The sequence below is a fragment of the Pituophis catenifer genome, unplaced genomic scaffold (assembly GCF_029215685.1).
Source record: "Pituophis catenifer annectens isolate HBS135680 unplaced genomic scaffold, rPitCat1.0.hap2 SCAF_2, whole genome shotgun sequence".
Lineage (NCBI taxonomy): Eukaryota > Metazoa > Chordata > Lepidosauria > Squamata > Colubridae > Pituophis > Pituophis catenifer.
This window is the reverse complement of record NW_027256882.1, coordinates 188,532,867-188,559,565: the sequence shown is the minus strand read 5'-3', so window position 1 is coordinate 188,559,565 and position 26,699 is coordinate 188,532,867. Positions and strand designations below refer to the sequence as shown.

The 26,699-nt window shown below is 39.7% G+C and overlaps 2 protein-coding genes across 2 annotated transcripts in view; one reads left to right on the top strand and one right to left on the bottom strand.

Moving 5' to 3' along the window:
- CHD1L (chromodomain helicase DNA binding protein 1 like) overlaps positions 1-23,671 on the bottom strand; it is a 91,893-nt gene extending 68,222 nt beyond the window's left edge. The window contains exons 1-10 of the mRNA XM_070938354.1: positions 23,564-23,671; positions 22,402-22,514; positions 22,199-22,302; positions 19,632-19,746; positions 17,721-17,752; positions 17,259-17,340; positions 16,481-16,643; positions 8,928-9,083; positions 6,588-6,680; positions 360-456 (exon numbers count right to left, since the gene is read on the bottom strand). Of these exons, the coding sequence (XP_070794455.1) occupies positions 360-456; positions 6,588-6,680; positions 8,928-9,083; positions 16,481-16,643; positions 17,259-17,340; positions 17,721-17,752; positions 19,632-19,746; positions 22,199-22,302; positions 22,402-22,514; positions 23,564-23,660 (1,052 nt within the window). The 5' untranslated portion in view covers positions 23,661-23,671. The remainder of the gene's footprint in view (positions 1-359; positions 457-6,587; positions 6,681-8,927; positions 9,084-16,480; positions 16,644-17,258; positions 17,341-17,720; positions 17,753-19,631; positions 19,747-22,198; positions 22,303-22,401; positions 22,515-23,563) is intronic.
- Positions 23,672-25,019: 1,348 nt separating this feature from the next.
- The window catches only part of LOC139313033 (uncharacterized), a 54,371-nt gene continuing 52,691 nt past the window's right edge, over positions 25,020-26,699 (top strand). The window contains exon 1 of the mRNA XM_070938359.1: positions 25,020-25,256. Within this exon, the coding sequence (XP_070794460.1) occupies positions 25,092-25,256 (165 nt within the window). The 5' untranslated portion in view covers positions 25,020-25,091. The remainder of the gene's footprint in view (positions 25,257-26,699) is intronic.

Below are 26,699 nucleotides of genomic sequence, written 5' to 3'. Positions count from 1 at the left end.
TCAATTAACATTTCCTTGTTCTTAATGTTTTGAGTTTTAGGGACCCTAGGGACCAGTTTAATATAGCAATTAATATGTGGAAAAAAACCAAAGCTTTACATGTAGGCAGGAAAAACCAAAAGAATTCCAAGCCCTGATTCCAATAGTATGAATTAATAATGCATATACATTTTTCATTAAGGTAAGGAAAACATTTCCAATATATGTTTTCTTCAAATAATGTCTTTGAAAGTCTCTACCTTTCTCTAAAATTGTTCTTGTGCTAAATTATTCCCTCACATTAATCAGTTTTTTTCTCAAATGCTATTGTTTAAGTTTAAAAAAGTAACACTTCATAGAATAGAAACTATAAAACATACCCATCATACAGGAAAGAAAGAAGTTTATCCAACAAGTTCAATTTACCACTGGCTTCAATGAGATGATCTCCAATGACAAAGGGCTCTGGTTCAATACCTAGAAAGAAAATTAATTATTATGAAACACCTCTATTAAAAATTGTGTCTAAATATGCATTGTAACAGAAAATACTCCAGTAGTAGTTCCAAACAAACAGAAGGGACCTAGGCATATTGTACTGATTAATCCCTTTCACATATTAGAATAGGTTTACATATGGTGACCTGGATCTGAGACTACCAGCAGAGAGGTGAAAGTACATTTGTTCTAGAGCTAACTTGAGGGCAGATTTTGAATTGATCATAGCCTTGTAAGTATGGCTTTTACTCAAATGTAATTGTTATTCCAAGAAATAAGTAATAAAAAAGTAATAAAACACAAAATTTCTATAAAATACACAACCTCAAGATAAAATTAGAAATAATAGTGCATCTACTGTAACACTCATTTCTCTTGGGTTTAGATATTCTAAGCCATTTGCGAAAACACTAGGAAATAATATGCTAAAACATCTTCCTGAGAAAGAAAATCTAGAGAGAGAAAAAGGGAACAATCAAAGTCATTCAAGACCACATCATGTATAGTTTTTTCCCATGAGGGGGAAAAAACCAGAATAACAACAAGATGAGGCCACCAAAAAGAACAAGAGAGAATTATTTCAAACAATCTGAGCAGATTTAAAACCATAATGCCATTGCTTTGTAGCAAGCTAAGAAGCAAATTAATAACTACTGCTTATCCTTAAAATCTAATGCTATATATTTTTCTGGACCTTTAAAGATGCATTCAGGATATTTACTTAAATGTTTACTTAAATGGTACTTTAATTAAAAAAAAAACAGATTTCCAAAACATACTTAAAATTGCTTATATTAAGCTCAATGCAGTGACCAGTGCCTGTGTATTCAATAGGAAATCCTTTTTTAATCTGCAGAAGAAACTACATATTGTAATTACTGTACTTTTTAGAGTATAAAACGCACTTGCTCCCCCCTAAAAGTGGGGGGAAATTGTGGTGCATCTTATACACCGAATGTTGCCAAAGCCCTACCCGCCCACCGGTCATTTTCAGCCTCCGAGCATCACGTTTTTGGTCTCCGCACACCCCTTTTTAGACCTGTTCCAGGCTGTGGGGATCACCATAGCACATCACTGCTGATTGCCTTCTCCATGTGTCGCGTTTTTGGCCTCCGCATGCCCCATTTTTGGCCTCCGTGCGTCACATTTTTGGCCAGTTCCAGGCAGTGGGGAGTGACAGCGGCGGCGATCCCCGCTGCTTTTTCATGGTCTAGAAAAAACATCTGATCCTAAACAACTGAAAATGCTTTCTAGAACTACTACAAATGATCTTAGCAGATTTTGTACCATTCTGGGCATTAAAAAAAAAAAGGTAAAGAATTAATTGCACCCCTTCTAATCACAAAGGAAAGTTTTTCTTCTACAAAAAAATATAGGAATTATACTGTATATAGTAGTATTGGCAAGATTACTGTACTCACAAATATGGAAAAATAATGAGATGCTCACAATAGATAGGATTGGAGGATGGAGCTTGTGGAAATGGCAAAGCTGACCAGTTTGATCAGTGAAAAGTTTGATCAGAGAAAAAGTTTGATCAGTGAAGTGCCTTGGTAGTACAGTGGTCTAAAGCACCCTGTTATTAAGACCAGCTGCCTGCAATTACTGCAGGTTTGAATCTCGCCAGGCTCAAGGTTGACTCAGCCTTCCATCCTTTCTAAGGTAGGTAAATTGAGGACCCAGTTTGTGGGGGCAATAAGCTGACTTTGTATAAATATACAGATATATATATTTTCATCAGGTTCGCCTGATTCGCCAGTTGCGTCCCTTTCTGGATCGGGACTCTTTACGCACGGTCACTCATGCCCTTGTCACCTCCCGCCTGGACTATTGCAACGCTCTCTACATGGGGCTCCCCTTGAGGAGCACCCGGAGGCTCCAACTGGCGCAGAGTGCGGCCGCGCGGGTGGTAATGGGAGCGACATGGCGTTCCCATGTAACACCTCTCCTGCGCGAGCTGCACTGGCTCCCGGTGGTCTTCCGGGTGCGCTTCAAGGTTTTGGTTACCACCTTTAAAGCGCTCCATGGCTTAGGACCCGGGTACTTGCGGGACCGCCTACTACCACCAATAGCCTCCCACCGGCTGGTACGCTCCCATAGAGAGGGGCTCCTCCGGGTGCCGTCAGCCAAACAATGCCGACTGGCGGCCCCCAGGGGGAGAGCCTTCTCTGTGGGGGCACCTACTATCTGGAACGAGCTCCCCCCAGAGATACGGAGGATCCCGGATCTGCGCACCTTCCGCCGCGCCTTAAAGACCTTACTATTTCACCAGGCCGGCCTGGCCTAATTTTCCCCCTCTTTTATAAAAGATTTTTAAAATTTTAAATATCTTTTAGTATTTATATATTCAATTTTAAATTGGTTTTAAAAGTTTGGGGTTTTAAATTTGTCAGGGCCAAAATTATTTAATTTGATTTTATTCTATTTTTTAAATTTTGTATTGTATGTGTTTTTATTGTTTGGCTGTGCACTGCCCTGAGTCCTTCGGGAGTAGGGCGGTATAGAAATCTAATAAATAAATAAATAATAATAAATAAAATAAAAGGATGAAGGCTATTGCTTAGCACATTGTAAACCGCCCTGAGTCTCCGGAGAAGGGCGGCATATAAATCAAATTTTAAAAAAAAGAAAGATTTTTTTTTTAAAAAACTGGAAGTCTCATATAGACCTTATGTTGAAAGAAAAAAAGTCTGAATTGATGATTTATGGATCTGGGGATTAAAAAGGGTCAAAGAGGAAGGGAAAGAATAAGATGGCAATTACTCAAAGAAAGAAGAGAAGAAATCATAATTTTCTTTTCTTTTTTCCATTCTTTTCTTTGTCTTATTTTGTATTTTTTTCCTTCTTTCAATTTTGTATACTTTTATTGTGCAGAAAAATTCCAATTTAAAAAAAGAAAGGGCTAAATTTTTGCATCTGTTAGAGAAATATTTCATCTTTGATGAGTTCAGCTGCAAAACACAATTTAGTAATTACATTTAGTAATCATAATTAAAAAAAGCAAGAAAATGAATCTTGCATATTCAAGTATGTGTATCCTAAAAATACAATAAAACCATGGAACAGTAATCTTAAAAAACTTGATAGAACTGTTAGAACCATCTTCTGGTGACCAGAATGGCATCTCATGGAAAATGCTGTTCTCTCACAGAAAAGAGGCAATAGAAAAACAATATACCAAAGTTAATATCCTGGGTGGGCCACTGTAATAACTTCTGAAGGACTGTGTAAACTACCTGTTCTGTGATTCCCCTCACAATGAGATGAAAAAGAGTGCCTCCTAAAGGCAGACCTACTGAAGAGAGTAGTTTAGCACTTAAGTGCCCAAGCCCTTATGCCAACAGTCAATTGCCATAATAAGCTAGACATGAAGAGAACCTAGTGTTTCCTTATTCCAAACGTGCTCCTTGGGATGGCTAGGATTTGAACAGAAATTAAGTAATACTATGCTCCCCTTCCTTAGCAAAGGGCTCTAAAATTGGACTCACTTGCTACTCTCAAGTACAAAACTGGGTAACTGATTGCTGGCATAACAACAACAACAACAATATGGGCATGGCTTAAAATGGGAATCATCAAGAAAGAAACAGAAGGTTTAATACTCGCTGCTCAAGAACAAGCACTACAAACTAATGCCATGAAAGCAAAGATACAAAAATCCACCGACAATCCAAACTGCTGACTTTGCAACAACAAAATTGAAACTGTTTCACATTTAATATGTGAATGCAGCAAAATCGCACAAACTGATTACAAAGCGAGACTCGATCGAGTTGCTAAATTAATCCATTGGTCATTATGTAAAAAATACTTTTTATCTGTATCCAAAAAGTCATGGGAACATAAAGTGGAAAAAGTTATAGAAAATGAAAAGGTGAAGATCTTGTGGAACTTTCGAATACAGACGGATCGTCATTTGGAACACAACACACCAGATATCACAGTTGTTGAAAACCAAAATGTACAATTTGACATTGCAGTACCAGGAGATGCCAGAGTCGAAGACAAAGAACTGGAAAAAATCACAAAATATTGCAACCTTGCCATTGAAACTACCCGATTATGGATGAAACATGTAACAGTGATACCCGTTGTCATCGGGGCACTTGGTACCATGTCCAAGAATTTTGTAAGATATCAACAAATTGCAGCTTCCTGCAATAACACCAGCAGAACTGCAAAAAAACTGTGCTACTTGGAACATCGTACATCTTAAGAAGGTACTTGGACACTGGCAGCAACCCGTATCAACCATTACCACCAGCTAATGGTATTTGTGATGCATTTTTTAATGTTCAGTTGACTGACTTTCATGTTTAATGAATAAAGTATATAATCATCATCATCATCTTGAGCACGTAAATGCTAAAATGGCCTCCACTATCCTCTCCAGTAGTCCACTTTCAAGAGTCTGTCTGCCGCTGGCCCCTCCAGCAGCTGAATCAGACGAGGAGGCGTTGCAGTCAGGGTCAGCATCAAGGCAACCCGAGAGCTCAGAGGGTGAAGAGGGAATGGAGCTGTCAGGGAGGGAGAGAGAGAGAGACAGAGGTGGAGCCTGGGCTGTCCGTCAGCCTTCAGATGGAGAGTTACAAGCCCTCAGGTCTATAGGTGGCTGATGAGGAAGAGGAGGAATAGCCACTGCTGCTAGCGAAGCCCCACCCTAGCTCTGGGGATAAAAGGCAGGAGGCAGAGATGAATAGATGTGGCAGACAACTATTCATCTTCCTGCCGGACAGACTTGTTAGCCTGCGTTGAGAGAGAAACTTTTTGCTGGAGCTGCTGGTGCTCCTAATAAAGGAATCATTGATTTAAATACAGAGGGTTTATCTTGTTTGGGGAGCTGGGTCAGAACACCCTGTTCAAACTGAAGACTGTCCAAAATATTAACAATGAATTGCACTATTTTGGCAAACTTGCTAAATGGTTCTGTAAATGTTTAGAATACAACAAATCTTTAAACAATGCACATGCCTAAATCATGCCAGAGGCTAGCACTGAGACTCAATTGTTCAAGGCTGCTTTCTCACAGGACCAACTGCCCTATGTTCAGTTGAGTCCACTAGAATCTTACCTTTTTCTCTCTTGACCACCGCTTTGATAACAAGAGATACAAAAAGTTCATTGCCTGGAAGTCAGTTTGATGTGGCAGTTAAGGTGCAGGTCTAAAAACCAGGAGACTGTGAGCTCTAGACCTTTCTTAGGTGTGAAAGCCAAATGGGTGACTTTCAGTGAGTTGCTCTTTGCTTTCAACCCAACTTCCTTCATAGGATCTTTGTTTGAAATCTAAAAGCAACACAGGCCATCCCAAGCTATTCTGTATACGATCAGGGAAGAGATTCCATGTCGTACATACTGACAAAGAGGGAAGGGTCTTATAGTTAGTTAGATCAGCCGATTCCTTCTTAGTAATTTCTGTGAAAAACAACTGGAAATGGAATCTTCAGATTAGTCCTAAATATAGAAATGAAACCCACTGCCAACAAAGTGATCCTTGAATTTCACTGTCGTAAGAACAAATGCAATCAACATCCTGCTTGGCCCAAATGGAGCTAAGAGGAAAAACCCCTTAGTCCTTTTTTTTTTTGGGGGGGGGGTTAAGTTAAAAAGTTTATCCTTGTTTCTGACTGGGAGGGCTGAAGTAAATCCTTTCTTGTTGGATCGGTCCTCAGTGAAAGAGATTTTGGTGATCTAAGACTGATAAGAGTGCCAGTTTAAGGTAGTGGTTAAGGCATCAGGCAAGAAACTGGGGCACCATGAGTTCTAATCCCACTTTAAGCATAAAGCCAGCTGGGGGATTTTGGCCCAATCACTCTCTTCCAGTCCTAAGAAGGAGGCAATGGCAAATCACTTCTGAAAAATCTTTCCAAGGAAATTGCAGGGACTAGTGCAGGCAGTTTCCAGTAACTTGAAGGCATCTCTCATATAACTCAGCCAAAGAATAATAATAAAAAAGATAGACAATCAGAATAATTGTTAAGATCTAAGTCAGTGTGTCTCTTCCTTCTTTTATTTGACTGAGATATAGGATCTGCTTAGCCTACTAATAGAATTGTTATGCCTACCTCACTTAAATTAGTAGCTTCAACAATGCTCCTGTTCATAATTCTTACCAATGAATAGATATGGGTGTGCTACACATTTCCGTAGTTGAATCAACACATTTTGGAGGTTAGCTTTCTTTCCCGACTCATTTTCAAATGCATCTGAAAAAAAAATATGAGACATTTGCTGCTTTTGATACATTTAGATATCAAGACTTAATCACACAAAACAGCAGGCAAAGAATATTTGAATTAAAATTCAACATTATAGTATCTTCAATTCAATATCTATGCTTTAATAGAAAGAGCAAAAAAAAAAAAAGCCATTGCTAACAATTGTTAAAGGTCCTTAAAGTTTTAAAATATATTATTTTCTTATGACCAATTACATTAAATGGCAGACAGTGCACTGTGATACTAAAATCCTGAAGTTGAAAGTTCTAACAATTTAATTTCTAATCTCATGCCAATGTTTTGGTCATCTACTGCAGAGATGAGCAGTCTTTGACAGACACCATCATACAATCTGACAAGATGTTCTAAATATAAAAACTAACTAATGTGTAGACAAGATGTTCATAAAAATTATGTTAATTGATAAGGGGTTCTAGTAGCTTTTAGCAAATACTGTTTTAAAACTGATCCCCCTAGGAAATGAACCTTCTTGCAACATTTCTGACCCATCCTTTCTTGCAATTTCATGGAAAGTTCAAATAATTAAACAAACAATGCATAGAGTATTTAGATTCTGAGATTCATTTAACTATCATCCAAATTATACTAGCCCATATCAGCATGTGTTTGTTTTTCAGTAGTTTCTCTTACAGATTAGCAGAACCAAAGTCCTGTACACAGATGAGCTGCAGGGCCAGGAGATATGTACGCTTGACAGATGATTTGACAATTTGTGACAACTATATTGAATATAACTTGTCTGCCGGTATCAAAACTTGCAGTTCTAATGAAGGAGGAAATGGCAGTTGTAACACATGATTACACAGAAATGAGTAATTAAGACTGGAATTCTTATTTGCATTTTCAGAAATGTTAATCATTCCAACCATAGCACTGCGGCGGAGAGAAGTGGCCAGGTCTGATTCTCCGGCACCTCATATCTTGCTGGGTCTTGCTACCCAGCAGTCAGGTTTTTGCAGCAGGAAACGGGGTCACATTATGTCTCGGGGTGCAGAGCAGGTTGTGCGTCTCCTTGAGTGATTGAGCATGCCCAGCTGGACAAACACACGCCAGAAGTACTCGCCCACCATTTCCTGCTGCAAAAATCTTTTAAAAAACCCTGTCTGTCAGGCAGTGAGACCCAGCAAGAGATGAGGTGCCGGAGAATCATATCCAGCCACTTCTCTCTGCCGCAGTGTTTCCTGGATGTGGCTTACAGCTCTGAGCCTGAAGCAGCAGGAGCTGAGGGCTGCCTTGAGTGCAAATGTACCGCGACAAAGGTAGAATGCTGTTGCCGCGCAAAGGCAAATACAGTGGCGCTTCGCTCCCACACTAAGGCTTTGACCATCACCACCACCACTTTGGCCACTTGCGCCACCCCACCTTGGTGTAACAGCACCATTACCTGATTCCAGCCGGCAAGGGCTACGCTACTCCTTGCACCACTTCTTGTACCACTCTCTACGGCGGAGATTTCCAGCCCCACCTAGAGCGGGTCTCCCTCCCCCACTGTCGCCCTTACCTTCTCAGGCCAGGCAAGGAGTGACTGGGAGGGGAGGGGCCAGCCAGTGGTGGGATCAGCCAGTTTGCCAAACTGTGCAAAAAGTTAACAACCGGTTTGGTTGAATCGGTGCGAACTGGTTGAATCCCATCACTGACAATGACTATATTTTACATATTAATATTAGAAACTGTCCAAGTCAAAATGAAGTGCAAATCACATTAATTTTAAAATGAGAAAACATAACTACCTGAAAAATTCAAAACTTCATGAACAGAAAAAACAGGATACAACTATTGCTAGGTAAAATTCTCTGGAAGGGAGAAAGAAGAAAAAACTACTGTCTTTTATAAGAAATGCTGCCTTTATATTAATGATGGAAAGTTCAAGTACTAATTCAATCAACTAATAAAATCCTCAGAATTGCTAGGGATAGAAATATAAGAAATGTAAGAAAAATCAAATAATGTTTTGGGTTTACTTTTTCCTTCCTAGCATAACAAGCATAGCCTTAATATGGAGAAAAATCACAAATGTGTCCCACTAGGGTGAAAATGTAATTAAAAAATTGAATAGGATATACACTGAGATCAATGGGATTTGATAACTAAATTTTCATTATTTGAATGGTTTTCAAAATATGATTCCGCCTTAAAACTTCGTGTCTCAATTTACCAACCAAATTATTACCTGACTTAATGGCCAGTGCCAAAATCTATTCGTTTTATTTTTACCTAGGTCTTTCACGAGAAGAGCCTTATAAAGTTTTTTCTGCAGTGCTGACATTCCATGGTAGAGAACCACTTCTACCTTCTTTGGAATTTCTTCTGAAACTTCTGCCTTCACTCTCCTGAGCAACAAAGGCTGCAACAGACTATGAAGTTCTTTGACTTAAAATAGAAACAGAAATATCCAGTTAAATGTAAACAGGATGAAAAAAGTGGACAAGTTATGATTCCTAAAACTGAAAGAAATTTAAGAGGAACTAGGTGATCTACCCCTTAATTTACAATCACTTCACCATTTAGATGGTTAATGCTTTGGGTGTATGTTTGTAGGAAAACTTGTAAATCTTCCCACAGCTTCAAGTAATAGAAGCTAACTAAAAATGGATCTATGTAATATACACATCTTAATGAATTCTAGTAGAGATAGTTAAGAAATATTGTAAGAAACAATTTCCCAACTTGAAGTAGAAGGTGAAAGGCCTGACCATTTCAAATAAGCCATCAATCATCCACAATCAGTCTATTCAACTGACAAGAGAGAGATGTATAGTAAATGAAATAGATGTACAGTATATAAGATTGTCATATCACATAATTAGATTAACAAATCAGGGCACCAGTATTACAATAATGTATTTATCTTTTATATTTTCTACATTTTATATTTCAGAATATTGGGCATTGGTCTTACCTTAAATGCCAGATTTCTTGAGGGGGGTGACATTGTCCAGATGAGGGTTGTATCAGTCGGATCTGATGCTGGCTGAGTCATAATTTTTGACCACTCCCCTTGCTCCTCCCCTTTCATGCTCAGTTTTGATGAAGGAAGGCCACAAGAAGGATCTCCAAGAGGAACCACCATGGTCAGGAGGAAGTAAACCGGTCCAACGGGACAACTGGAAAAAAACTACTGAACAAGAACAATAAACCGTACAGGCACTGAGACAGAGGGAGGGGCTGGACAATGTCACCCCCCTCAAGAAATCTGGCATTTAAGGTAAGACCAATGCCCAATTTCCTTGATGAGGGTGTGACATTGTCCAGATGAGGGACATACCAAAGATTTGGCAGTCTCAAGGACGGGATGTTGAAGGGCCTGGAGAGACCCTCGCACGATGCACCTGCTGCAAAACCCTCCTGCCAAATGACGCTTCAGCAGAAGCAAAGGTATCTATCTTGTAGTGACGAATAAATGGCGAGGGGGTAGACCAGGTGGCTGCCCTACAGACCTCCTCAAGGGAGGTCTGAGTCGCCCAAGCTGCTGAGGTAGCAGCACTCCGAGTGGAGTGGGCAGTAATGCTATTGGGAACAGGAATTTCCTGGGCCTGATATGCCGAGGCGATGCAAGCCCTGATCCATCTACCAATTGTGGCAGAAGAGACTTTGAGCCCTAGGGAGCCTGGCAAAAAGGAAACAAACATGGCCTCTGATTTCCTGAAAGGAGTAGTCCTTTTGATATAAATCTTTAGGGCCCTTCGTACATCTAAAGTATGCCACCTTCGTTCCAAGGCATGAGAGGGCCGGGGACAGAAGTTGGGCAAAATAACCTCTTGGGCCCTGTGAAAGGGGGAATTAACCTTGGGAATAAATGAAGGGTCCAATCTCAAAATAACTGTGTCCAGCCGGAAAACACAGAGATCCTCCCTAACCGAGAGGGCTGCCAGCTCCGAAATGCGACGGGCTGAAGTTATGGCTATAAGGAAAACCACCTTAAGGGTGAGAAAGCGAAGATGAACCGTGCGGAGGGGTTCAAAGGGAGCCTCAGTTAAAGCGTTAAGGACCTTGGGCAAATCCCAAGTAGGGTATTTATGAATCGAGGAGGGCCGCAAGAGCCTGGCTCCTCTCAAGAACTTTTTTATCACAGGGTGCTGAGTGAGTGGCCGTCCGGATGGACTGGACAAGGCCGTAGACAGGGCCGCCACATGTCTCCGGAGGGTACTATGGGCCAGACCACGGTCAAACCCATCTCGGAGGAACTCCAGGATCTGGGCAGGTGAGGCTGAAACAGGATCTATCTGTCGGGAACGGCACCACCTATAAAAAGCAAGCCAGGAGATATTGTAGAGTCTGACTGTGGATTTACGTCTGCAGGCTTGAACAATGTGAATCACCCTGTCTGAATAATTGTCCTGCCTTAGACGGGCCCCTTCAAGCGCCATGCAGTCAGTTGGAGCCACTGAGGGTCCGGATGAAGAAGGTTCCCCTGACGCAGTACAATCTCGTCTGGTGGAATCCTCCAAGGGTGAGATGTGGAGAGACTGACCAGGTCTGCGAACCACAGACGGCGTGGCCAGTGGGGAGCCACGAGGATAATTTCTGCTCTGTCGGCGATGACCTTCCGAATCAGGGCCGGAATCAGAGGCAGCGGCGTGAAGGCGTAGTGAAACCCGGCGGCCAGACCCGGCGTTGACCCCTTCCGTCCCTGGCGTCGGGAACCTCGAGAAGAAGCAAGGAAGCTGATTGTTCAGGTGTGTGGTGAAGAGATCTATGGCTGGGATGCCGAACCTGTTGCACATCTGATGGAAGATGTTGGGATGAATCTGCCACTTGCTGTTGTCCACCTCTGTCCTGCTCAGGAAATCCGCATGTGTGTTTTCCGACCCCGCAATGTGGTCCGCTCTGATGGAGAGGAGGTGTTGTTCTGCCCACTTGCCCAGGCGAAATGATTCCTCCATGAGGCGCTTTGAGTGGGTGCCCCCTTGATGGTTGACATGTGCCTTCGCCGCCATATTGTCTGTCAACACCAGAACATGACTGTTTTGTACAAACCGGTGAAAGTGCATGAGAGCGAGACGAATGGTCTTCAGCTCCAGCCAGTTGATAGGGTTGGCGAGGTCTGATGCAGACCAACGGCCCTGAGCCACGTGTGATGCGAGATGAGCCCCCCATCCATGAAGGCTGGCGTCTGTAGTGAGTACAAGTCGGTCGTGATTCATGAAGAGACATCCCTTGTCGAGAGAAGGCGATGTCCACCAACATAGTGATCGCCTGACTGAGAGTGGAACTTTGACTGTTGACATGGTGTGAGCTTGGCGTTTCCTTTGAAAAGGAAGCAGGAACAACTGCAAGTGGCAAGCATGAAGGTGTGCCCATGGAACAATCTGAACGCAGGAGACCATCTTGCCTAAGAGCTTGGATAAAGTGGCCAATGGAACTGATGGAGTTCTGCGAATGTGAGCTACTATGTCCTTGATGTCTGACCGTCGTTCCAAGGTTAGGTAGACAGTCCCTTGGGCTGCGTCTATGATGGCGCCAAGATGGGTGATCCTGGTGACTGGCACTAACTGACTTTTTTTGTAGTTGACCAAGAACCCATGGTCGTTCAGGGTTTGAATCGTGAGGTGTAGGTTGTGTAAGGCTTGTTCTTGAGTGTGAGCCTGAATCAGAATATCGTCCAGGTAAGCCTGGATCCTTACCGGTTGTTGTCTCAGGTGAGCCGCCACGACCGCCAGGACCTTTGTGAAGACTCTTGGTGCAGATGCCAGTCCGAAGGGAAGAGCCCGGTATTGAAAGTGCTTTCCTGTGTAGCTGAATCGGAGATACTGTCGATGCTTTGGCAGGATGGGAATGTGAAGATAAGCCTCCATGAGGTCTATGGAAACTAGAAAATCATTGGGACGAATCCCTTGAAGAATAGAGGTTAGTGAACACATTTTGAATCTGCGATACACTATGTATGAGTTGAGATTTTTTAAGTCCAGAATGGCTCTTCACCCCCCTGACCGCTTTGGAACTACGAACAGGATGGAATAATACCCGTTTCCATTGATCGTGGGGGACCTCCTCTATGGCATGAATCTGTAGTAGGTGCTGAACTGCTTGGTTCATTAATTGACGTCTGGATTCGCTTTTGGAAGTTGGACATTGAAGAAATGTCCAGGTTGGAGGCCTGGAGAGAAATTCCAGGGGGAGGCCGAATTTCACAACTGAAAGAACCCAAAGGTCTGATGATGACCTTTCCCACTTGTCCGCAAAGAGGGACAGGCGACCCCCTATTGGAGGATTTGGTTGGGAGTCACTTACGACTGCGGGACTGGCGGAAGCCAGAACCCCGAAAGGACCGTTTGGGCTGGAATTGTCTGTTCCTGTCCCGAAAATATTGACGGTCCGAGGATCAGTAGGATCCCTGAAGATATTCCTGCCTGGAGGGACCACCCTGGGGGTAGGAACGAAAGGAAGGCCTTCTGTAATATGGAGAGGGTCTTCTTTCAGCCCGTTTGTATGTAAAAGGTAAAATTTTTCGCTTATCCCGGGTCTCTACAAGAAGAGGATCAAGTGATTCCCCAAATAATTTGTTTGCAGAATATGGAGCTGCAGCCAAGCGCCATTTGGCCTTAAGGTCAGCAAGCCATTGGCGAAGCCAGAGCATTCTGCGGGCTGAAACTGTAGAGGCTAAGGCTCTGAATGCAAATTTGGCTGAATTCAAGGTTGCATCAGCCGAAAATTGAGTGGCAGCAATGATTTTATTAATATCCTGATGAAGGCGAACCTCACTGGGGGGGTACCCTTGCCTGTAACTGTTGAAGCCAAAGGATGGTAGTTCTATTAAAAAATGAGGCTGATGAAGCTGATTGAATTGCCCATGCTGAAGCCTGATGGTTCTTTTTAAACAGAAATTCTAACTTTTTGTCTTCTGGCCTTAGACCTTCAGAAGTATCCCCAGCTACGTATGAAGAAGAAGAGGAAAGGGCTGCTACAGGGCTGTCTACAGGTGGAACTTGTAAGAGTTGAGCAAACTTTGGAGCAACAGCATAATATTTCTTATCTGAACCATGTGCAGATGCCATGGTTGCAGGCCCAGCCCACTGTTTCTTTACCACGTCTATGAACAGTTGTGGAGTTGGTACATAACAAAGTTTGGGGGGGGGCTCAGAAAAAGGTCCCTGTAGTCCACCCTGCTGGGCCTCCTGCATCTCTTTAAAATATTCATCTTCCTTTAAGGTGGCTATTAAGTGAGCCTTATGCAATAAAGACTTGAATTTATTAGGGGGAAATAAACCTGTAAAGGCAGGTTGATCTTGGATTATCCCCTCATCATCTGATAGGCCAGAATGTCTCTCTTCCTCAAACACAAAGGCTTCACTAGGGGTCATTAATTGACTTGCAAAGGGGTTTTGCAAATTGCTTTGGTCTTGTTGAAGAACATTACCCTCTCCCTCCGAAGACCAGGCCTGGCTAATAGTTGAAATGGGAGGAGGGGGGTAGATGGGGGGGGGGTCCCTTTACCAGGCTCAGTAGCAGGCACATCGCTAATTTGCTTCTCTAGAGATTTATGCCTCTTTGTTAAATCCTTCTCCTCAGGCTTAGAAAGGTGCTTATGTTTGGAAGTTGATTTCTTCCCAGTGTACATAGTATTTTCCTCCCCGTGGGAAGAGCGATCCGCCATCTTTAGTATACTCACTGTGACCACGATGTTGACTGGAGAAAAAGCTTTTAGTTTCGCCACGTGAGTTGTAATTTGAGATGGCAACGACTCTGGCGTTAAACACAATGGCTGCCAGGTCACACTGAGCAGGAGGAAACTCTGCTCCAGAGGTATCTGTCTAGGCAAGCCTAGAAACGGACCTCCTCAGCGCCTCCGCAGCCACGATGAGAAAAATAAGTAAATAATAACTAAACACTGGCTGGAAATGCCACAGGGAGAGGCAAGAAGAAACTTGCCACTCTCCCCAAACTTGCAGACTCGTTGGTGGCAAAGCGGCAAAAAACTCCTTTTAAAATTGCTGCGGCGCTTCAATTAACCGCTCTACAGCTGATCAGCGGTTTCGGGATAGCTGTAGTGTGGGCGGTGGCCCGATTTGGCGATTTCCCTTAAAATTAGGGAATCGCTATTATTATTGGTGGTATTGTGGTCTAGGCCCCCTTAAACAATCGTTGGTGGGATAGATCAAAAAAATCCCCCCCAAAAAAGACAGGGAAAGAAAAAAGGAAAAAAGTTCCCTTTTAAAACGGGGCTTTCAAAATGGCCGCCGCCAGGAGCATAGCAAAGCCTGGAAGCCCAAGACGCTCTAGCAAGGCAAGACCGGCAGGCTACAATAGAAAGGGGGGAAAAAAATATAGCCTGGTAGACCGGTACCTTAGAAAAATTTAAAGGGGAAGTAACAATTTTAAATTAGAGAAATAAAAAGGTGGTCAAAAAGACTTACAATTCTGTGATATTGAACAGACCTGGGCTGTATAGCCAGATCTGTAGGAGATGTTTCTCTCAGGCCGACTGAGTCTAAACTGGGCATGAAAGGGGAGGAGCAAGGGGAGTGGTCAAAAATTATGACTCAGCCAGCATCAGATCCGACTGATACAACCCTCATCTGGACAATGTCACACCCTCATCAAGGAAATAATGCCAGTATCATTAGGTTAAGGCTAGGTTTAGCTAGTTTGGCTACATCTCCTGAGTAATGTTGCATTTGATTACAGGTAATTACAGGTAGTTGACTATGTTGGATTTTAGGTTGTTTATTTAATAATTACTGACCTTAACAAATGAGATTATGTAATTTGATACTTTAAAAAAGAGCTTCATATAATAAATATAGAACTCATCACTATAATTGTTGTGATTGAAAACATAATCTTATTTAAGGATAAACCTACTAAAATTAATAGGGCTAGAGTTATCAAAATTAACAATTTCCGTAATTTCAATTGGTCAATTTAAGAATTCCATGATTCAGCAGCATGACATAAGACTGAGGAAAGCTGTTGTATGGGGAACAATGCATGTTGTTACTGCAAATACACAAGTGTCATATTACAACATATTCAATGTGTCATTTAAATTCCAGGCACTAATTATGCATGCAATGATGATCCATAACCTTACTGGAAATTGAACTCTTTTTCTCACATATGCACCAAATTCAGTACCTTTTAGAAAAAAACTTAAAATTATATGTGGTTCTTGGGACCTAGCCAGTCCTCAAAATTGCAATGTTCACCATGTCCCCACAATCATGTGATTGAAATTACAACAGTTGCAATGTGTAATGGTTGCACGATTACCATTTGTGACATTCACTGCTAGCTTCCAGTAAGCAAAGTCAATGTGGGAATCCGCAGGAAGTCACAAGTTGTGGTTGCACAATATTGTGCTTTGTATTCTGCATAATTTGCTTAATAATTGCAACCAGAATTGCAGTTAAGTCAGCATGGTCACACAATATTTTGCTTTAGGACCATATTGCTTAGTAACAAAGTATTCAGTGCCAATTACTGTCATTAAATGAGGATTATCTATACTTAAAAATAAGATTGCCTAAGAGACTTTGCATTTCCCTGGCGCAGCAATTGTATACAGTTGTATATAGCTACATAAGTTAAAAAGTAAAAAAAAAACCACCCTAAGCATATATACATCTCTTACAACATTATTGAAAAAAAACACAGCAAAAAGATGAGGTCCATGATATCATAGGACACTGAATTCTTAATTAAAAATTGGAATGTTTTTGGTTCAAGCACAGGCTATACACATTTCTTTAATAACAGTAGCATAATCAAAAAAGAAACCTGAATTCCAACTGTTCACATTCTGCAATGAATCTCAACTTTCTACTTGCCTATTTCAGTGTCTTTTTCAATTTCATGGTAATAGCAAACAAATTCATCTGCAAGTTCCTTGGGAAATATAGCTGGTTCAATAAAAGTAAGCATGGAATATAACTCTTGAAGATTGTTCTGAATTGGAGTACCAGTCAGCAGGAGACGGAAATCTGTTGAATACTAAAAGATGTCCTGTAGTTTAGCATTTATTTTTTGCATTATTTGTTAGACAATCAGGGATGAATCTATTTAAAAGTAGCAAAATTCTATTACATTATGTGCAACCTTTATCTACAAATGATCACCAATTGATGTTATGGTTAATTTTCCTTTGTATGTATCAAATATATTTTTTATTGCTCAGTGATCAAAATAAAAGTTTCTGTGTGTAGTTTAGACACTGCTGAAGGGAAGAATTTGATTCATTGTATATAACTGTTAGACCCATACATGATTCGGAACTTTGCGATATTATTTTGCAATTAGAGGTTAGGATCCATTCCCTTTTTAGTAAAGTTGGAAAACTTGTGTCTTCTGAGAAAATTGTGTTTTTATTCCAGAGATAAATTGAATATTTTAAAGTTAATATTAATGTTGCTTTTCTTATTGAAGAATAAAAGTGCCAATAATTTATTTTAAACTCAAATTGGATGTCTCCTCACATCAAACTAGAAATAGTTTGTTGAACCCTTAAAGATAATCAAGAAACTGAAATCTCCCCAAATGACCAAGAAGGCAGTTAGGAAATATTCATCCTCTAAAATTTGAACAAAAGAAAATGTACTATTCTTTTACCTCAGATAGTGTTTTATGAAGCAATGAATCCTGATTCTTCAGTCTCTGAGCTTCATCCACAATAAGACAAGTCCAGTTAAAACTGAACATAAAGAAAGACCAGAAATAGGATGCATTCAGATCTATTATTTGCTTACTTTATTCACATAGAGGAATTGAGATTTATTAAGGTTTAAGATATTAAGGTTTTATTTAGTAGCTCAGAATTAGAGACCTTGAGAAATACTATATAAGGTTTCCTTCTCCTTGGTCATATTTGAATGATTCTCTTTAAATTTCTTAGATGTTACATTAATGTGTACCACCTGTCTTTTCTTCTCCCCAGTAACTGATTCAAATAGGTAAAAGCACAAAAAGGAGACAACCTTTGTAAGAACAGGCTTCATTCTAAAAACTAAAACAACTCCAAGGTCCAAATAGCTTTTATGTTGAAAACATGATATTTGTACTCAATGTCCTCACCGTTTTAGAAAAGCTGGATCTTTGAGGCACATCTGTAACCAAGTGAAAGAAAAGTTTTGTTTATACTGTAAGTTTATATGTTGCATATGAAACTCAACTATGCTTTATTAATATAAGCAATATGAATAGTAAAATTAATAGAAAAAGAAAGAAAGAAAGAAAGAAAGAAAGAAAGAAAGAAAGAAAGAAAGAAAAAGAAAGAAAGAAAGAAAGAAAGCAGGCCAATGCATAGGCTCCATCAACAGAGGGATAGCATCAAAATAATGAGAGGTGACAGTATTGCTCTATATTATACTAGTGAGGCCACACCTGGAATGCTGCATCCCATTCTATTCACCATGATAAAAAAAAAAGCTCTAGAAAGAGTGTAAAGAGCAGCAACAAAAGGGGTCTGGAGGCTAAATTGTATATGGAACAGCTAAGGGAATTAGGTGTCTAACCTAATGAAGAGAATGATTGGGGTGACATGATAGCTGTCTTCTGGTATTTGAGGGGCTATCACAGAAAAGAGGGAGTTGACTTATTCTCCAAATACAGGAGGACAGGACAAAAAGCAATGAGTGGAAGTTTGTTAAAGAGAAATCCAATCTGGAAATAAGGAAGAATTTCCTAACAGTGAGAACAATTAAATCAATGAAACAATTGTGGGTGCTTCATTGCTGAAGAAGTCCTGAAGAAGAGATTGGACAGCCATTTGGGATGCAATAAAGTCCCTTCTGTCTTGGGCAGGGGGTTGGATTAGAAGACTTCCAAGGTCCCTTCTAGCCCTGTAATTCTATGGTCAAGAGGCATGAATGACAATGTTCCTAAATAAACCTTGAAGTTGTATACAATCATTTTCCATTCACCTCCTCCTATAGTCAGGAGTTTGTTACATTTGGTGTGACTTTCAAAGCATCAGAATTCTAGCTTTATATTTCATTTCAACCAGAAATTATGGTTTATTAATAATATAGTTAAATAAAAATAAATTGATTAATTAAATAATTCCAATCATTATTGCCTGGGTTCACATACATCTGTGTGAATCCAGCCATTTTTGGCCTGCATTTATATTTCACTACTATTAAAATATCCTGCCCAGTATAATGCGTGAATCTAAACTACTGCTGGCTAGATTAGAAACCAGATAGTTATTTTAAAGTTTAGTTTAAAGCATACTCAACTGAAAGATTCTTGAAGAATTTTTTAGAAAAGGTTTAAATTGAACAAACCAAACTTAATAACCTATATTCTATAATCTGGTTTCAACAAACTCATAATCTACCTTTCTGAATATCTGGATGTTTTTCACAGCCATCTATTTCTGTTATACTGGAAAAAGAATATACAGAGCTTTTCCTTCCCATCAATCTACTTGTACATCTGGCCTTAATTAGATGAATATAAAAATAAAACAATTTATCAGACCTTAATGAGTGAGTGCAGGAAAAAGACTCTACAGAATAATTTCAACTGAGGACAAGTTTAATTTTCAGAGAAACTATTGCAGAAATAATTTTTATCTATGGAAGCAGAATTGCCAGAATGGGCCAATCATTTGCTCCCTTCCTCCTATAGGATCTTCATATTTTGCAACGTATCTCCTCCAATAGTTGTCTTTTTGCATTTTAATTTAAACTTGCATAATTACAATCACAGGTAATAGTTGTATGGAAGAAAAAAAACTTTCCAGTACAAAAACTTCCAACAGATCAAAGAAACCTACCCACTCACAGACCTTGAGATACAGAGTCAGTCAATCAGTCAATCAATCAATCAATCAATCAATCATTTTTTAGCACAGTCACAGATCATGAACATTATGATGGACATGGAGACTGGTTAAATAAGAATAGTCAAATGCCCTGTCAAAATATTAATTAAAACATATATATTTATACACAATATTAATTAAAACAAATGATATACCTCATAAGTAGTCAGCAAAATGTGGAAACAATGATTTGACATCAAATCCTGTTGTAGTTCAGCTCTTTCTTCTTTGCCTCCCAAATATATGACAGTGGAAAGGTTCGGAGAAAACCTTTTTTGAATATTTAAAAGAGCTATTGATCAATATCTCTCTTCTAATCAGAATTATAAATTTACAAACTGCATTGGTTCACTTATTCCAACACAATCTATTCTGTGATGTCAGACACAAAACTTGACATTTTGTGTGCAAACTACCTCTTTTCCTAATGTAGCAAATTTCTGAAAATAATTATCTTATAGAGACAGACATAGGTAATGGAATGCTATGGCTAAATTTGTAGATAACTGCATTTAAAAGAAATGGGTTGCACTTCATTCTGCATCATTTTTCTCAATCCAAATTTTACTATATTCTTTCTTATAAATAAAAAAAAAATCAGAGGAAGTATGGGCAGCACCTTTTCCAACTAAGAAATGTTAAAAAGCTTAGCTCAATTCAGCATATATTCACTTCATCATAGACTCACACACTTCATCTACAGTTGCAAGAAAAAGTATGTGAACCCCTTGGGATTACATGGAGTTTTGCATGAATTGGTCATAAAATGTGCTCTGAACTTCATCTAAGTCACAATAATAGAAAAACACAGTCTGCTTAAAATAATACTTCACAAACATTAGATGTTGCCATGGTTTAATTGAACATAACATGTAAACATTCACAGTGCAGGGAGGAAAAAGTATGTGAGCCCCTAGCCTAATGACGTCTCCAAGAGCTAATTGGAGCCAGGAGTGAGCCAACCTTGACTCCAATCAGTGTGATGATATTGGATGTGTTGCTGACAGCTGTCCTGCCCTTTAAAAACACACACCTGTTTTGAGTTTACTGGTTTCAAGAAGCACTGTCTGATGTGAACCATGCCTCACAGAAAACAGCTCTCAGAAGACCTACGATCAAGAATTGTTGACTTGCATGAAGCTGGAAAAGGTTACAAAGTATCTCCAAGAGCCTTGATGTTCATGTGTCCACGGTAAGACAGACTGTCTACAAATGGAGAAAGTTTAGCACTGTTGCTACTCTCCCTAGGCGTGGTCGTCCTGTAAAAAAGACTCCAGAATGCTTCATGAGGTAAAGAAGAATCCTAGAGTGTCAGCTAAAGACCTACAGAAATCTCTGGCACATGCTAACATTTTTGTTGACACATCTACAATAAGGAAAACATTAAACAAGAATGGAGTACATGGGAGGACACCACGGAGGAAGCCATTGCTGTCCCAAAAAAATATTGCAGCACGTTTGAAGTTTGCAAAAGAGCATCTGGATGTTCCACAGCACTACTGGCAAAATATACTGTGGACAGATGAAACCAAAATTGAGTTGTTTGGGAAGAACACACAACACTATGTGTTGAGAAAAAAAGGCACAGCACACCAATATCAAAATCTCATCCCCACTGTAAAACATGGTGGAGGGAGCATCATGGTTTGGGGCTGCTTTGCTGCCTCAGGGCCTGGAGGGATTGTTGTCATTGATGGGAAAATGACAATGACCCAAAGCATACAAGTAATTCAACAAAAAAATGGCTTCAACAGCACAGAATACCCCTTCTGGAGTGGCCCAGAGTCCTGACCTCAATCTGATTGAAATGCTGTGGCATGACCTTAAGAGAGCAATTCACACCAGACATCCCAAGAATATTGCTACACTGAAACAGTTTTGTGAAGAGGAGTGGTCCAAAATTACTCCAAATCGTTGTACAGGTCTGATCTGCAACTACAGGAAATGTTTGGTTGAGGTTATTGCTGCCAAAGGAGGGTCAACCAGTTATTAAGTCCAAAGGTTCACATACTTTTTCCTCCCTGCACTGTGAATGTTTTACATGTTATGTTTTTTTTTTTAAATTTGATTTATATGCCGCCCTTCTCCAGAGACTCAGGGCAGCTTACAATGCGTTAAGCAATAGCCTTCATACTTTTGCATATTTATACAAAGTCAGCTTATTGCCCCCACAAACTGGGTCCTCAATTTACCTACCTTAGAAAGGATGGAAGGCTGAGTCAACCTTGAGCCTGGTGAGATTCGAACTTACAGTAATTGCAGACAGCTGGTGTTAATCACAATGCTATCAGTCTGCTGAGCCACCAGGCCCATGTTCAATAAAACTATGGCAACATCTAATGTTTGTGTAGTATTATTTTAAGCAGACTGTGTTTTTCTATTGTTGTGACTTAGATGAAGTTCAGAGCACATTTTATGACCAATTCATGCAAAACTCCACATAATCCCAAGGGGTTCACATACTTTTTCTTGCAACTGTATACATCTGATAAATGTGTTACACCTCACAAAATATTTTAATAAAATATATTAGTTGGAAATATGCTACTAGATTTCTGATTATCAACAGGCATAACATACAGTATATGGTAGTTTGTAATAATGCCACCAATTCTGTATTTAGGCACTGTCTAACTCCAAATTGACTCTGGGCAGCACACAAATTACATTTGAAACTTGCCAGAATGTCCTTCACGAAATGTAAAAACTCTAGAATGTTTACCTTTTTAATTCATCTTTCCAGCTGTTTAACACAGAGAGAGGGCAAATGATCACAAAAGGTCTCCTATGAAGCTTCCCACTCAAAAAAACAAGCAGACAAATAGTCTGAAATAGATTTTAAACATATTTTGGATTTATTTTAATAACATTCATTTTTCTTTTGACAATTAGGAAATCATACATTTCATAAAGACAAAATAATACCTGGCAAGTCTTCCCCAGTCCCATTTCATCACCCAGAATACAGCCATGCCCAGTTTCATAGCAGCTTATCATCCAATTTATACCTTCTATCTGATAGGGATACAGATGAATAGCTAAAAATAAGAAAGGGAAACTATTGCATAGGAACTCTTAACTTACATAAACAGCTGTTTGAAATACAATTAATCTAAAGAATTAGACATTATACTTTGATTATGCAAAAGGAGTTATCGTCATTTTCTTAGAACTTATTTCAAGATAGCTATTTTCACTGACATTCTAGAAGGGGAGCAAATACAGTGCAGCAGTTTTCTCAAACCTGGTGCCTTGTTTTAATTGGCATTTCAAGATATGTGTAAACACAGAATTATCTTTTTGAAGATATTTCATTTTAACGCATATTTAATACATTTGATTATTACCCAAAGGGTAAGAAATTATACCAAGCATTAAGAAGTTACCATTACTATTCTCACAATTCTCAGCCAACATATCCAATGGGAATTCCTGGAGTTAATTCTAGCAAGTCTAAAGCTGGTAAATTAAGTGGTTTCACATCACATATAACCTGTTACATTGATTCCTGTATTCATGGGATTGCAATGAGAGCAGCTACAATTTACATACTAGTTGTAAGTTGTACAGGACAGACAATCTAATTTATGGAATAGCATAACTATTCAAGAGAATTTACTTTTTAAATCCAAACATAGGAATGTCAGTGTAACAATATATTTGTTATTTTTTAAGACAAGGGATTTTAAAGAAGATATCTTATACCTCTTCCCTCTGAACAAACAATATGTAAATTCTTGATTTGGAAAACTACATAAGTATCTGAACCACTTAATACTGAATTAATAAGGTACTTATTCATTTTAGGTTATCTTTGCATCATCTGGCTTTTTGAACAGGCAATGAACCAAAGTACTTTGTACATTAATCCTATCAAGCTGAAACTAGTTTTTAATATACAGTACTTAATTACCATTGCTTGCTTTTTATACCTTTTGCATTTTGATAGTTTTAAGTAAAAACATGCTCTCGTTGAATTAATTCAATTCCCTGGCTGCCCCCAATACAAACTAGCTTATCAATAGATCCTAAGTAAATTAATCTATGGATTCCATCTTTAGGAAAAATGGCTCCAAACGAAATTTACCCGTCAATCCCCATTGGAATAATTGTTCCTCTATAATACTTTCGCTTCCCTGTCTGGATCTGTATTTGTTAGAAAGAGTTTGGAAAAAGCAAGACATCACACAGGCCTCAAAGCACCAAGCTCCAATTCCTCTTCCTTTCGCAATTTTCACTTTCCAAAACAGTTACCGGAAAGAAAGCAATAGGCAGGCTTATATGGATTGGCTGGTTAAGAAAGAACATTGCGCCGTAATTGGCTTTTACGGGAACCTGGGCGTGTTCTAGAAAGAGCATCATTCCGTAGGACAGTGACGCTGCTCACACGGGCCTTTTAATATTTTGTCTGCGGTGGTGTTTTTACTCTGCATTGCGTTTTCTTGTTGGACTAAGTCGACAGACTGTATGCCTATCTGTATACAGTATAATATTATTGAATTAATAACCTTAAAATTAATCCTATCTAGAACTATGTAATATGATTAAGATTGTGGGTTTTCCCCCCAAGAACAACGACGCGTCCTCTAGCAGATTTCCTATTGGATCGATTCCCGCCCAAAGTTGCTGTACATTTTTAATAAAAATAATCGGCTCTCCAACCACATTTTAGCTTCTTATGTCGAGTGAATCCAGGCCGTATGGATTTATTTTGTAATACTACCACCACCCCGCCTCACCCCAAATTCAAGTGAAGTGTTGGCATTTATCGGTCATCGATAAATGAACAAGTGAAACTAGGTGGGGACTTATCTGAAGAGCTTGAAGAGAGCAGCGTAACAGGACAGAATGAATGTCCTGTATTAAAAGTAAGATCCGCCTGTCATGTCCCTAATTACGCTAGCTAGACTAGTTCCTTTGCTCTGGCCGTTCCGCCCTGCCCAGTTAAAGATGGTCCGTTTTGCCATTCTCGGACTTCTATAATAGCAACGTCCCGCTGCAGGATCAGAGCGGAATTGTGCGGGACTCAGTTAATATTGCCTATCACTTAAATTTTGTCCCCTCAGACAAAAATGTGCCTGCAGAAAACAATTGCCTAGCAAATCAAGCTGCTACCACTAAACCATTAAAAAAAAGGTAATTTATGACAATCCAATTCTTGCTATTCTGCTGTATGTCGGCGAACCAGGAATAAAGAGTTAATTGGAGAATCCATGGGTAGCTTGGTATGCTAACAAATCATTGTCTAAATGAAACTAAAAAGGCCGCAAAAAGAATAGAAAAATATAACTTCTGTTCTGTGCATCTTTTAAAATCTCTCAGGGTTTCTGTAACACAAATCGCTTCTCCTTTGTAGTTTCAGAGTGGTGTCTGTGGAGATCTCCTCCATTGGCGCAAACATGCGATTAACCGAAAGCGAGGCGTTGGGCAGGTGGCTATTCAGGCATGTTGCCCGATGGAATTACGGAAAAATACCAAGATGAGGAAATAGCTGCTTTCATCAAGCTCCGCCTCCAACCCAGTAAAAATCTGCGAGACGGAGGGAAGCATTTTGTACTCTTCTTCGGCTTTCTGCTGATCTTCTCGTTTTCCGTGCGGCACCGGCCACCTGAGCCATGAGGGACGAAGGCTGGCAACTATCGACGATCGCCTGGGGAGCTGCGCTTTTCGTTTTGTTTTATTTAGGTTTCTTGCGGCGTGTTACTGGTGCGGCTGGCACAGCTTTTCACCGCCGGCGGTCGGACCGCTTCGAAAAATCTTGGCGACCTCCCGTGGACGTGGTGAGTGAGGTCGTAAAGACAATTGTACAGTTTAGGGACAATATTCATTCATGCTATTTCTGGAAGCATGGATTATCTGCATGAGAGGAACATGGTGAGTGGTGAGCTGTATAGTCGCTGAGATTGGACACGGCTGAATGGCTGGGGACGACAACAGAGGACACTTACACAAGCTGGTACTTTTCGCTGTAGCCATTATAGGAGAGTTGTGGTGGCAGAAAATCAGAAGTGTAGTTAACTTCCAATTAACCCATTTTATGGAACCGCGTAGGCTTTCCTGGGTATCTGATGAATCTCAGGAAAGCTTGTGCGTTTTTATAAATTTTGTCTTCAGGACAAAAAGAGCAGATATAAATGGGCATTTTATCTGGAGGTCATTTTGAACATGAGCAATAAAACATGTGAGGTGGGCCCCTTTGCTGTCCCAGGAACTCTTCAGCAAAGGAGCCCTGGAATACTTTCCTTGGACAGTAAAGGAGACAAACAAGCAAGTATTGGAGTATATAAAACCAAGCTGGAAGGCAAAATCACAATGACACCTTACTTATTTCAGCCATGTTATTATGCAAGCAAACTCATTGGAAAAGGCAGTTAATTTGGAAGAGTCAGACCTCCAAAAACATGATGGGTATAAAATCAAAGCTGACATAGCATAACACAACTGAAAGAAGCTGTACAAAATTGGAAAATGTGGAGAGAGCTGGTCCATAGAATTGCCTACAATTGGGCATGATTGAATGGATAGTATCACTAATAAAGTATGTGGTGTACTTTATGGACGATCATGTAGTGTTTCCTTTTCTATAAGAAATAGCAAAGATAAAAAAGTAGATAAAAAAGCTAGTAAGCCTGTGTAAATTAAATTAATGTCTACTTAGATCATACTGTTTTCAGCTAATATTTAATACATAATGTATGTCTTCAAAACACACACATTAAAATGACATTCTAAATCTATTGGTAAAAAGAAATTGTGACCACTAACAAAGGGCGGGGGGATGGAGTAATAATATATGTGAAAAGTTTACCATAGACTCTCGAAAAAAAAAATCAGAGGGGAAGAAGATTCATAATAGTAAGCTTTCAGACTGAATCTGGAAAAATAACAATTACAAGTACCTCAGTTTGTGTTAACAAAATTATATAAAAGACATCAAAGTAGATTTCTTTATCCCTGAAAAAATGAATGACTTTTTCCCTACATGTAGATATAATTATTTGATCTCAAAGGATTTCCAGCAAATTCCCCTGAACACTCCTAACTCCCTCTCAGCCTGTATGTCATTATCATCGTTTTTTGGATATATGGAGATATCTTACATCTTACAGAGAGGGAATATATTATTTTATATAGAATAAGACATTAGGTTAAATACTTAGGAATTTATTTGACAAACATGATTTCTTTAAAGGATTTCTTTAAAAATATACACAGAGCTGAAA